An 11,714-nucleotide genomic window follows, 5' to 3' on the forward strand; every position below is an offset into this window, starting at 1 on the left:
GAATATTAAAACATGATTCCTTCACCCAACCCCATACAATATCTCTCCCCTCATCTCACTTTACAAAAACTACCTTTTGTCAATGTGGGGACAATGCATTCTGAGACAGAGTCCTTGGAAAACATTCTGACAGACAGTAGAGCAGTAATGCCCACCAGTTTTTAAAACTTAAGACTCCTAAGGGCCCAAAGTATTGACATGCAGAGGAGAGTTTGCTGTGTGGTTCGTGTCTCTGTACATCACGCAATCACTCCCATAAAGAAATTCAGCAAAATTACTTGCCCTCAGAGGAGGCTGCCTGTTGCATCACTGCATGAATCACTGCTCTGTGCTTGCATTTTGACCATCTTCTACTGACTGTTGATTCATATTTCTGTAGAGCATGGTTGTATCAATCAGTTACTCCTCAGCAGAACCTTAGCCAGATTTCCTCCCTTTGGGCAGCTGCTTGTTGCATCTCTGCTTAACTCACTGCTCTGAACTAGCCTCAGTCCAATGAGAAGGCACTCTTAAAACTGAAAGTGACATGCCGATCACACCTGGACCAGTTTATGTGGAGATAAGTCTTACTGGTGGGACTTATTCTCAGAAAAAGTGCGCACAGAATTGTTGCCTCACACAACAGAGCTCCTCTGAGGACAGATAGCTCTTTCTCTGGCATAATCTAAAGGGGAAACAATTTTAACTCCTTATTAGGATGAGCCACAGCTAGCTGCCACCGTGTGTCTAAGATGTCACTTTCTTATTTCAGGAGAGAAAAAAGGCCTTCAGCAGCTCCCACAACTTGGGAACTGGCTGCCTGTATCTTCAGAGAAACAACACGTAATTTTTATTGAGATCAACTCAAATGACTCATCATGCAAGCTTTCAGGTTCTATAGAACCCTTCATCAGGCTGATGCTACACAAATTTTAAAAATGGAGGGAAAAGGTTTTTCCAGCCCAAAATCTTGCTATGCCAGCCTTAGATGCTGAATGCTGGGAGGTTGTTTGTTGGAGATTTTAGATCAAAGAACTTGCATTTTGCGAAGCAGAAACAAACAACAGAAGGTCGTAACGTTGGAGGCGGGGCGGGGGGGGGGAGGCCAGTACGACAGTGTTATGCGGACTCGATTCTGGCGGGTGGTGGAGAGTGCCCTCTAGTCACAGCTGAGTCATGGCGACCCCCGGTAAGTTTTTCATGGCAAGAGACTAACAGAGGTGGGTTGCCATCGCTGCCTCTGCAACCCTGGTCTTCATTGGAGGTCTCCCATCCAAGTCTAACCAAGGCCGACCCTGCTTAGCTTCTCCGATCTGATGAGATTAGGCTCACCTAGGCTAACCAGGTCAGGGCAGATTCTGGCTTCTGCTCATTTAAACTGTGATTTTTAAATTGTGGTTTTATGTATCTTTATGTTTATTGTGTTGCTTACACTGGAAGTCGTCTTGAGTTCCTTAAGGTAGAAAGGCGGCTAATAAATGTTTTAAATCAATAAGTGAATAAAAATGAGCTTTTCCCCCTCCGTTTGGATAGCATCTGCCTAACAGATCGGTTCTGCTTCTAGATTTTGCGCCGTCTACCCGAACTACGGCCGCTTGCGCCTCTTCTCTCTTCGGAGGCCTCCGTCTCCTAGCAACGTGCCCAATCATCTCTTGCGAGTCACTTCGTCACGTGACTCCCACTAACGCTTTACGTCACATTCACGCGCCAACCCAGTTTCTCTGGTGACCTCCCATCTGGGGATATCACTTCCGGTTGCGGCCTGGACCGTTGGAAACCGTTGTTTGTGGAGGAGTAGCGCGCACGCCCGCGCCAGTAGCCTCGCCGTGGCGGTTGTCATGGCAGCGACTGCGGGACCCGGAGGGAGCGATAACGCCGCCAGCGCCGCCGCTGCTGGGAACGACGACGGTGGCGGCGGGGGAGAAGGGGACAGGGGGAGCCCCCCCGGCTCGGAGTCACGGAGCCTAGGGCCGGGGGGGCGAGAAGAAGAGGAGGCGGCTCCGGGGCCAGGCAGCGCGGGGGGCCCGGCTGGCCAAAGTCACGCGCCCTCGTCGCCGCCCCCCCGAGAGGCCGAAGTCACCGTGGAGATCGGCGAGACTTACCTGTGTCGGCGCGGGGACGGGACGTGGCGTAAGAGCGTCTCCATGACGGTGCCCAGGGGCCCACGCCGCACATTACCCCCTTGCTATGACAAGGGGACTATTAGGGTTGCCAGCTTCACGTTGGGAAATTTCTGGAGATTTGAGGGTGGAGCCTGTGGAGAGAGGGGTTTCAGGACCTCAGCTAGGTGTAACACAGTAGAGTCCCCTTCCAAAGGAACGTCTTTCTCCAGGGGAACTGATTTCTATTGTCTGGAGATCAGTTATGATTCCGAGAGATATCCGACCTCCTCCTGGAGGTTGGCAACGCTACTTCTCAGGGCCCAGGCCTTGTTGCCATGACACCTGTGATCCCACCTGCAGGCCATATAATAATCAGTTCTAGGCTGGATGTGGCCCTTGATGGCAGCCCAGAGATGCTGTGGCATCTCCCAGCAGCAGCCCACAGCAGATGTATATAGAGGCATCTCAGCATTGCATGCATAGATCCTCTATACTCCTTGCTCTCTTATCATCCCAGTCTAGTTGAACCCTTTCCTGAGGCACGGTACCAGACCTGTAGTTCTTCTGTGCTTTCCGTGTTTATCCCTAAAACATTCACAGTAAAAAATATCAAAATACGTGTTTTTTTTAACAAAAATGGACTAGAGCAATTCTAGTTCTAGCCTGTCATGGGTACCTTTTAAAATATTCCACTATCTATCTGGGCTACTTCTTATGTTGCAGAACATTAGATTGCTCTGTTAGTAGCAACAAGATCTCTTGCTGTGGCAGGACATCAATAAATAGCATTTATACAGCTCATGTAGTGTTTGGTGGTGGAGAGTGCCCTCAGGTCATAGCTGACTTATGGTGACCCCTGCTGGGGGTTTCAAGACAAGAGGCTAACAGAGGTGGCTTGCCATTGCCTGCTTCTGCAACCCTGGTCTTCGTTGGAGGTCTCCCACCCAATTACTAACCGAGGCTGACCCTGTTTAGCTTCTGAGATCTGATGAGATCAGGCTCACCTGGGTTATCCAAGTCATAGCCATGTAGTGTTTAGAGCTGTTTATTTATATTGTTAGCAGTAATCATTACAATAGCCCAGTAAAGTAAACCAATATTATCCCAATGTTACAGATGAAGGACTGAGGCTGGGGGAACATGCAGCTTGCTGAAGGCTACTGGTGAGCTTTATGGCTGAGATGAGATTTCCACTAGTGTCCTCCTGGGTTGCAGCTCATTTTAATATCTGCTACACAACTTGCAAAATTTCCACAAGTGCTCCTTTGCCCACAAGTCCTTCCCATCTTTGGAGCTTGATAGCGAACAATTTGGCCATGATGTTTTGAGGTTGTTGCTGTGATTATTTACTTGCATTTTCAATCAGTTGGTACTCAGGTGTCCCCTTAACCACACTTTCCCTAATGTGAACTGTTGCTTTGCAGATTCTGCTGAAGTGATCCAGTCTCGAATTAATGAACAAGAAGCCAGGGAGGAATTTTATGTGCACTATGTTGGCTGTGAGTGTTATTTGAGGTTCTCTATAGATGGGGAAGAGATTTAAGGTGTCCATCTAGTGAGAATAGGGCAATTCCATTTTTAGCCAACAGTGGTTTCTTGTTACCTTCTACATGCTTAACTGGACATTTCAGATGTGACCAGTTATACCAAAAGCTGTGCTTTTGTTCCCGATATCTTAAATAAGTTTTGCTATGTCACCAAGTTACTTGTGGAACAAGAATTTGTAGGAGCTAGAGAGACAGGTTCTTTGTCCTTGTATGTTTCCTAAACTAAGGACTCTAAAATTTTGACCCAATCCAAAGAAGGACGTGGAGTGTTAAATAAGGGAGAAACCTAATAGTGTGGTCTGGCATAGTGAGGTTAAGACTTCTGGGAGATCTAGTAAGGACTGGGAGGAAGTCAGGACTCTTGCAGAAATTCCAGGTGGGCACTGAAGTCTGGTAGGAGAACAGCTGTGTGGAGTTCTGCGTGGTTGTACTCCTGCCCTCGACTGTACAGTATTAGTGGTCATGGTTCCTGAAGATGGTCTTTAAGTCTCAACAGATTCCTTAGGGCTGCTGGAGATGATAGCTTACTGAGTTTTGTCATTGAGAGGAGAGGAAGTGGTCTTCAGTGGGTTTGCAAGGCAGGCTGAGATGGGACCACCATCCCTTCATTTTAACTTTCAGTTAAATAGCTTTTGGAGCTGTAGTCTTGAATTCTCTCTGCTAGTGGTAGGGATAACCTATTAATCCCCTCTCTGGTCACTATAGTCAACCGGCGTCTGGATGAGTGGGTTGATAAGAACCGTTTGGCCCTTACAAAAACAGTCAAAGACGCAGTGCAGAAGAACACAGACCAGTACATGAATGAGCTCTCCGAGCAGCCTGAGCGCAAGATCACCCGCAACCAGAAGCGAAAACATGATGAGATCAACCATGTGCAGAAGGTGATGGCTGTGATACATTGCTGGGGAGACTGACTTGTGCTTTGTTACAGGGTGTCAGTTCTAGGACTTGGCAAAATCCTGAGTGCCAGATTGCCACTTCAGGAGTTATTGCTAACAGCATGGCACTAGTGAATTCTGTCCTTCAGGAAGCAGTGCCCAAAAGGAAACTGCCTGCTGCCATCCACCATGCTGGTTTTTTTCCCACTGCAGACTTATGCTGAGATGGATCCCACCACAGCAGCTTTAGAGAAGGAACATGAAGCAGTGAGTGTTCAAAAGCACTTGGTCTGGTTTGTTGTCTGAACAGGGTTGGGAAAAGGTGTGGCTATGTTAATGGTTTCCTAGCTTTCTCTGTTGCTGTCTCTTTCCAGATCACCAAGGTGAAATACGTGGACAAGATCCATATTGGAAACTATGAGATCGATGCTTGGTATTTCTCACCTTTCCCAGAGGATTATGGAAAGCAACCCAAGCTGTGGATCTGCGAGTACTGCCTCAAGTACATGAAGTTTGAGAAGACCTACCGCTATCACCTTGTACGCAAGGGGGAAGAGCAGTTGTCAGGGGCACTGGGAGTTGAGTAGGATAGCAAATGGATGTCAGAACAGTTTTAGGAAAGGACTGTGTGGGATTGATGCGTATCAGCATATCTGTCTAGTTCCTTTTTTGCTGGGTAGACCAAAGAGATAAAGCACATTTTATCTTCAGTGTCTGCAATTACAATATCCATTTTCAGTATGGGACACCAGAAAAAATTAAATAAATAATGACCTCAGGTAATGATAATAACAACAACAACTGTACTTATATACCACCCTTTTAAACAGATTAGTGTTCCACTCAGAGCGGTGAACAAAGTCAATGTTATTATTCTGCCCACAATACAGCTGGGCAGCTGGGGCTGAGAAGAATGGCTTATGTGAGGCCATCTGCTGAATTCATGGCAGTAGTGAGATTCGAACCCAGAGAATGCTGATTTGCAGCTCAACCACTTTAACCACTATGATACAGCAGCAGAATATGAGAAATGTGGGGGATATTAGGCCCACCAAATAGCATATGGTTTAAAACATAATGAAGGTGTGTTGAAGAGCTTAGCAGAGGGAACTGTACTCAGAAAAATGTGGGTAGTTCTACTAACCATTCTCTTTTCTCTCTAAGGGCCAGTGCCAGTGGAGGCAACCACCAGGCAAGGAGATCTACCGCAAGAACAACATCTCAGTGTATGAGGTGGATGGCAAAGATCACAAGGTGGGGGTCCCTTGTAGCTCCCTGGTGTGTGTTGGGTCCTCTCTTGTTGCCAAGTGTTTTGTTTTGCCCAGCGGTCCAGGTTCTTATTAGCGTTTTTCTCTCCCCTCAGATTTACTGCCAGAACCTGTGTCTCTTGGCCAAGCTTTTCCTGGACCACAAGACCCTCTATTTTGATGTGGAGCCTTTTGTTTTCTACATTCTTACTGAGGTCGACAGGCAAGGGGCCCATATCGTCGGCTATTTCTCCAAGGTGGTTGGCCTGATTCTGGATGTGGCATGTTGGGGGACCCTGCATTCTAGTGGTTCTTGAGAAGGGCAGGATCCTGGCTTTGTGTACTGTCTACTTTTTAAACATTTCTATATTCTGCACCATGAAAGGCTAGAGTATTTCTGTGGTTTATGAAAATTAAGAAAATGTGCATTCCCGCAACTCAGCTTCCTTTATCATGGAAGGGGAGGTGGAACGAGCTATGCAGAACTCTAAAGCCCCAAGCACTGCGTGCTGCAAATCTTTCTGAACCTCTGAGATTTAACCAGATATTGTCTGCATGCTTTTGAAGCATATCTCTGCAGCCACAAAGACTAGAAACTTCTCCAGATACTATGCCAAGTGACAGATTCGTAGTTCTTTCATTTGATACCCCTTGACATTCAATTTTCTTTTCTAGGAGAAGGAGTCACCAGATGGTAACAATGTGGCCTGCATCCTCACCTTGCCCCCATACCAGAGGCGGGGTTATGGGAAGTTCCTCATTGCTTTCAGTAAGCTTGTTTCCTTCTCAGTCATGAGTGACAGGTGCTAAAGACCCTGTGAAACAGTTGGGCAGCCTCTTAACTTCTTTCTAGTGGTTGAGTCTTCTCTTTCTCCTTGTCCCCCTTTGTTCGTCTTTCTATTCCATTTCAGTTAAACCTGAAATAATTTTCTATTACTTTGTTGTTTTATATTCACTAATATGGTATATAATCTCCAGTGTACTAGTAAGTATTCACTAAATAAATTGACATAAAATATTTTCTTTTTACCACTTCTTGATAGACAAAAAGCTTTAGTGGTAATCTGAGTTGTAGTCTGGAGTATGTGCACCAAGATTTCCTTGGTGGAGGGCTATGCCTTCTGATTTTAGTCCTAAAGAGACCTCACAATCTCATACCCATGTAGATGACTGCCTTTTGAGCTGTGGCCATGTCTTTGGACTTAATGCTAAACCTCTTGCTTCATAGGCTATGAGCTCTCCAAGCTGGAAAGTACTGTGGGTTCACCAGAGAAGCCTCTCTCAGACCTGGGCAAGTTGAGCTATCGGAGCTACTGGTCATGGGTGCTGCTGGAGATCCTCCGGGATTTTCGCGGTACACTTTCCATCAAAGATCTCAGGTGAGGAAAACAGTGGATTCCTGTATTGCTCCCGAAAGTACAATGTTCTCTAGTTCCACGTTAATGCTGATGGTGACAAATCTCAAGAGGCTCCCACCCCAGCTTCACAGTGGCCTTCCAGATAAATCCTACATTCTCCTGGCCTGGTTTATCACAGCTCATGCTGATGGTATCTTGTATGCTTCTCTTCCTGTACAGTCAGATGACGAGCATCACACAAAATGACATTATCAGTACACTGCAGTCACTGAATATGGTCAAGTACTGGAAGGGACAGCATGTTATCTGTGTCACCCCCAAGTTGGTTGAAGAGCACCTCAAGAGTGCCCAGTATAAGAAGCCTCCTATCACAGGTAGGAGTATGTCAAGGTTGGGGAGAAGTGGTCAAGATTCTGTAGGAAGCAAGTGCAGCTAGATTTGGGTAACAAATTGCCAAGAATTGACAGGCTGTTTGCCGTAAATGTATGAAATTCAACTATTCCCTGCTCCCACTGCCAGGTCACAAGGCTTCAGTGACAGGTAGAATTCTGTCAAAGTCTAGATTCAAGAACCAAAAATTCTGTGTTCTTTTCATCCCCTGACCATCAAGCGGTCCTCAGCCCTCCAAACTTCCCTTGCTTGACCACTTTCTTCTTCTCTCTGGTTCTGCCTTAGTTCAGTTCTAACACCCATTGTTTTTTCATTTTCTTACTTTTGAAACAACTAGCTGCTTTTGTCCCACTTCATTTAGCCACCCTGTAAGTGATTTCAGTGGGCTTAGACTGGAGTAACTCTCTTAGGATTGCATTGTGTATCTTGACCAGTCTCCCTAGAACTTACCCCTCTGTCCCAATAGCATATATTGCCTTCTGATTTTCTTCAGTCAAGCAAGCCTTTATTGGCATACATAAAATAAAATTTTCTATATCCCTTCTGATTTTAAGCACTGTTTTTCTGAGCTTTTCCACTCTGAATAACTCAACTCTCTGCCCTTGTCCTTTACCTTAAGCTTGATTCTTAAGCTTAAGGTACCTTAAGCTTGATTCTTACTTTGCATCTTCCTTCAGGCTCCTTGTCTTGGGTCCTCTTTCCAGTCCTTATCCTACCCCAATGTGAAGTTTTAATCCCAGCCAAACTGACAACTTTCTCTTCCCTCAGAGAAACTGGACTACAAATTGTTTATTAATTTGTGATACTGAATATTACAAGCCATCACACCCACTCAGCCAGTCAGGTGTCAGAGGCTTTACAGCCACAAGCAATAAAAAGTAGTAGTGCCGTGGGATGATATTTCTCCTGTGGTACAGTGCAAGGTTCTGTGGATCCCCAGGTTTGCAGAAAGTTCTGTTGGGGGTGGGGGTAAGCTGTAAGAGTGGTATCCGTTCATGTGCAGACACTGCAAGAAAGCCCTGTGGAGTTCAGACGGTATGAAAACATGGTGGCAAGTGCCACTTTGAGAAGGAAATGAAAGGGTGGGGAAGTTGCTCCAGTCTGCCTGCTTCTCCTTACTTGTTGCTGTGCTGGTGGGTGTAGAAATGCAGGAGCAGAAGGTCAGGGAAGCAGAGCTACAGCAGGTTGAGGAATGGGATTCCCACCCCCAGTCTTCCTGAGTCATCCCCCTTGTATCCCTTGGAAACCTGATGCTTGGAAGCAAAATCAACAGTGCAAAGTAAGACATATTTGAATGTGCACTATCAAGTCTGAGCACAAAATTTATTCCTCCTCCCTCCTTGCCTATATTGAGTTCTGTATACAAACCTGTTCTCATTACCTGCTTTTGCTTTGTTTTCTCAGTCATGGAGTATGCCCAAACTCCACTAAGTGCAAACACGGAACTGCTTTGTGAGAGGGCAAGGAGACAAAGCCTCTGTGGGGCGGTTTCAGGTTTCGATCCATACTGAAAGAGGCATTGTCTCTCTTCTCCACCCCCCGCTGACGTGTCTGTGTGTACCACTTATGTAACAGGAGCCACAAAGAGTTTGCCAGTTTCCCCCTCCCAACTGTCTCCATAAAGAAGCTTCTCTGGCAGGACGTGTAATGAAGCCACTTGGTGGGTGAGGCATGGCAGCTGCGTAAGGTCCACCCACCAAAATGTTCAGGAGTATCATTTGCTTATTTTTTTTGAAATGCTAGTATCTTCAGGGTGCTTATGACAAGTAGTGGGGCCCCAACAGGACTTGGGCTGGACAAATGGGGTTAAATGCTCCTTGCTTGTGGCTGTTCTCATAGTTGTGGTGATGTTGACATTGAGTTTCATGCCCTCAGAGCATTCTTCCATCATCACCCCAACTGTGATAGCCTTTTGAGAAGCTTTCAGAGGTGCTGCTCTCTGGTGAGATAGGGCAGCCGGCACTGCCCCTTGTAGCTGGGGATGGAATGCACTGGCATTGCCTCTCCCCCTATGCTCCTTTTGACTTTGTTCTCTTCTCCTCCAGTGGATTCTCTTTGCCTGAGATGGGCACCTCCTAAACACAAACAAGCGAAGATTTCCAAGAAGTGAGGGAACAGCAGACCAGAGGAAAAGAAGAGGTTCCACCTCCATTTACATCTACATTTTAAGAGATGGTCTAAAGCCAAGCATTTGTGTTGGACTTGCATTGACCAGATGTGCTTTTGAGCAGATGGGTTGGCGAAAAGGGGTGGGAGGTGCATTTCCGCTGTTGCAGCCTCTCTGCTTGAGTGCTGTGGTTCACTGGCTCTTTCGGGTGAAGTTTCGCTGCCTTCCTGCTCCTCCTCCTATTAGGTGGCACATTCACTCCTCCCCCACCGTGCTAGAGCTCGTACGCCCTGTTTTCCTCCTCCTGCAGAATGTTACTGTTGGGATCCACCCTTTGAAGCAGTAGAGAAAAGGAATGCCCCTCTTTTAATCTCATTCCTTTTAGGCCTGAAAGTACAGCCAGTTTCTGAGATGCTCGACCACAAGACCAGGCTTTAGGCTGCCTCTATGTCTTGTGGCAGGTGGGTTATACAGGTGAAGGATTAGCAGCAGTGCATGACATAAGCAGCAGTCTAATGGGTACAAAGGATGTGGGAAGCCATTAGCAGACAGTGGGTCGGTAGCAGCACCAGTATTGAAGGGAGAAGTTTCCCAAACCCATCACTTTCGCAGAGTTGAAAAAGCTGGTGGCTTTTTCATCTCAGTACATGTACTGCTGTCATCATCTTGCCACCAAAGAGATGGATGCTAAAGAACTGGAGCTATTAAAATTCTGGCCCCTGCCTCCTTTTTGTTCCTGAGCCCCCCCCCCCCCCCGGTTTGGGAAAAGCAAGGGCAATGCATGTACTATTGACACTTGTTCTTGAGTTTAGGCTCAGCTAAGCTAGAGGGGAACTACGCAGAAGGGACTGCAGCTCCCCTCTCCTCCAGCAGCTGCTAAACTGCCTCTAAGGTTCAGTCAGGAATAGCAACAGGAAGCTCTTGAAAAAAGTAGCAAGCTTGCCCTCCAGCTGTTGAGGTTGTCCACTTTTAATGGAAGAGACCCAGAAGGCAGGTGCTTCAAGCTAAGTATTTGTTTTTGAAAGCAGCCTTTATTAAAAGCAACAGACAATAGCCAGGTAGAAGAAGATGCTGCCTAGTGTTTTGTCATGGGTCTCTCTCTGCCCCCGCCCTCTTCCACTGGGGGATCTGTCTTCACTGGTGCTCAGTGAGGGGGGGAGTGTCCAGCAAGCCCCTCGGCCCCAGTCAGGCGAAGATGGAGGCTGCTTATATTTTTGCAGCCATCTTCTTGCATAGTTCCTGGGGGCAGGGCTGAGGCCTGCATCATCCATGATAGGAAGAAATATCCACATGGTAGTTCGGCTACAGCTCTTAGGTGCACGCTCCATGTATACGGTGTGTTTTCTGTTACCTCAAGAAGTATTTTAATAAAAAAAGACAAAAGTATGGTGCATTGTTGGAGTGTGCTGAATTGAGGCCTCTCTGCTGCTGCTGGTGGTGCGATAAAGAATGCTGAGAATGGGAGATAAACTAGAAACGGGAACTGCCAGTGGAGTCTGGTGGCAGAACAATGGTGGCAGACAGTGCATGAGCATAGGTTTGCAGGCTTTTCGTACACAACATGACACTTTGCTGCCTGTCCTGGCAAGTCGGGAGGAAACAGACATTGATTACTGTTCATCAAGAAGAGGGTACTTCCACCCACCCTCCCCAGACTGGTACTACCTTTTATGTATATAGAATTGGACACCCTTCTACACATCTGCCCCCCCCCTCAAGTCCTTTTGTCTGCTAGTCTAGAAACAAACAGAAATTTGGGAAGCCACCTCCCTTCACTGGACATGGTCTAGGGGTGGAAAGGATAATTCTGTCTGGAGCAACTTTTCATTCTCCTGGAATATAGGAGAGGCTGTACCAGGTGAAAGTCAAGCTCCTGTGTAGCTTCTAGAGAAGTCATCAGCACCCATTCTGTTTTAACCAGGCAAGCTAGTAAATGTGGGATTCTTTGTCCAAGCAGTCGGACCCAGAATGGTCTTTCCTTGTACTACTTAGCTGCGTTTTTCGCTCTACACTCGATGCTTCCTTAAAGAATGTTTCGCCCCACCTAATGTTAGGTCTCTTTAAGTGCATTCCTGGGGCTTAAAGCAGACGGAGGAACAAACCACT

At 46.7% G+C, this 11,714-nt stretch overlaps 1 protein-coding gene across 1 annotated transcript; it reads left to right on the forward strand.

The window, feature by feature from the left end:
• Nucleotides 1–1,737: 1,737 nt before the first annotated feature.
• KAT8 (lysine acetyltransferase 8) lies at nucleotides 1,738–10,994 on the forward strand. Its single transcript, XM_054995374.1, has 11 exons — nucleotides 1,738–2,109; nucleotides 3,506–3,580; nucleotides 4,334–4,509; nucleotides 4,720–4,773; nucleotides 4,881–5,045; nucleotides 5,671–5,760; nucleotides 5,870–6,010; nucleotides 6,429–6,522; nucleotides 6,982–7,132; nucleotides 7,331–7,485; nucleotides 9,547–10,994. The coding sequence occupies exons 1-11, from the start codon at nucleotides 1,818–1,820 to the stop codon at nucleotides 9,609–9,611; spliced, it is 1,458 nt and encodes a 485-aa protein (XP_054851349.1). The 5' UTR covers nucleotides 1,738–1,817; the 3' UTR covers nucleotides 9,612–10,994.
• The last annotated feature ends 720 nt before the right edge of the window (nucleotides 10,995–11,714 follow it).

This window comes from Eublepharis macularius, chromosome 12 (genome assembly GCF_028583425.1).
Source record: "Eublepharis macularius isolate TG4126 chromosome 12, MPM_Emac_v1.0, whole genome shotgun sequence".
In the NCBI taxonomy this organism is placed as follows: Eukaryota; Metazoa; Chordata; class Lepidosauria; order Squamata; family Eublepharidae; genus Eublepharis; species Eublepharis macularius.

What these genes read in the sequence shown, in the direction of transcription:
- KAT8 (XM_054995374.1), top strand. Translation starts at nt 1,818, where the DNA reads ATGGCAGCGACTGCGGGACCCGGAGGGAGCGATAACGCCGCCAGCGCC. An exon ending in GCGCGGGGACGGGACGTGGC is followed by an intron (nt 2,110 to 3,505) that starts GTAAGAGCGTCT and finishes GTTGCTTTGCAG; the next exon opens with ATTCTGCTGAAGTGATCCAG. An exon ending in TTATGTGCACTATGTTGGCT is followed by an intron (nt 3,581 to 4,333) that starts GTGAGTGTTATT and finishes TGGTCACTATAG; the next exon opens with TCAACCGGCGTCTGGATGAG.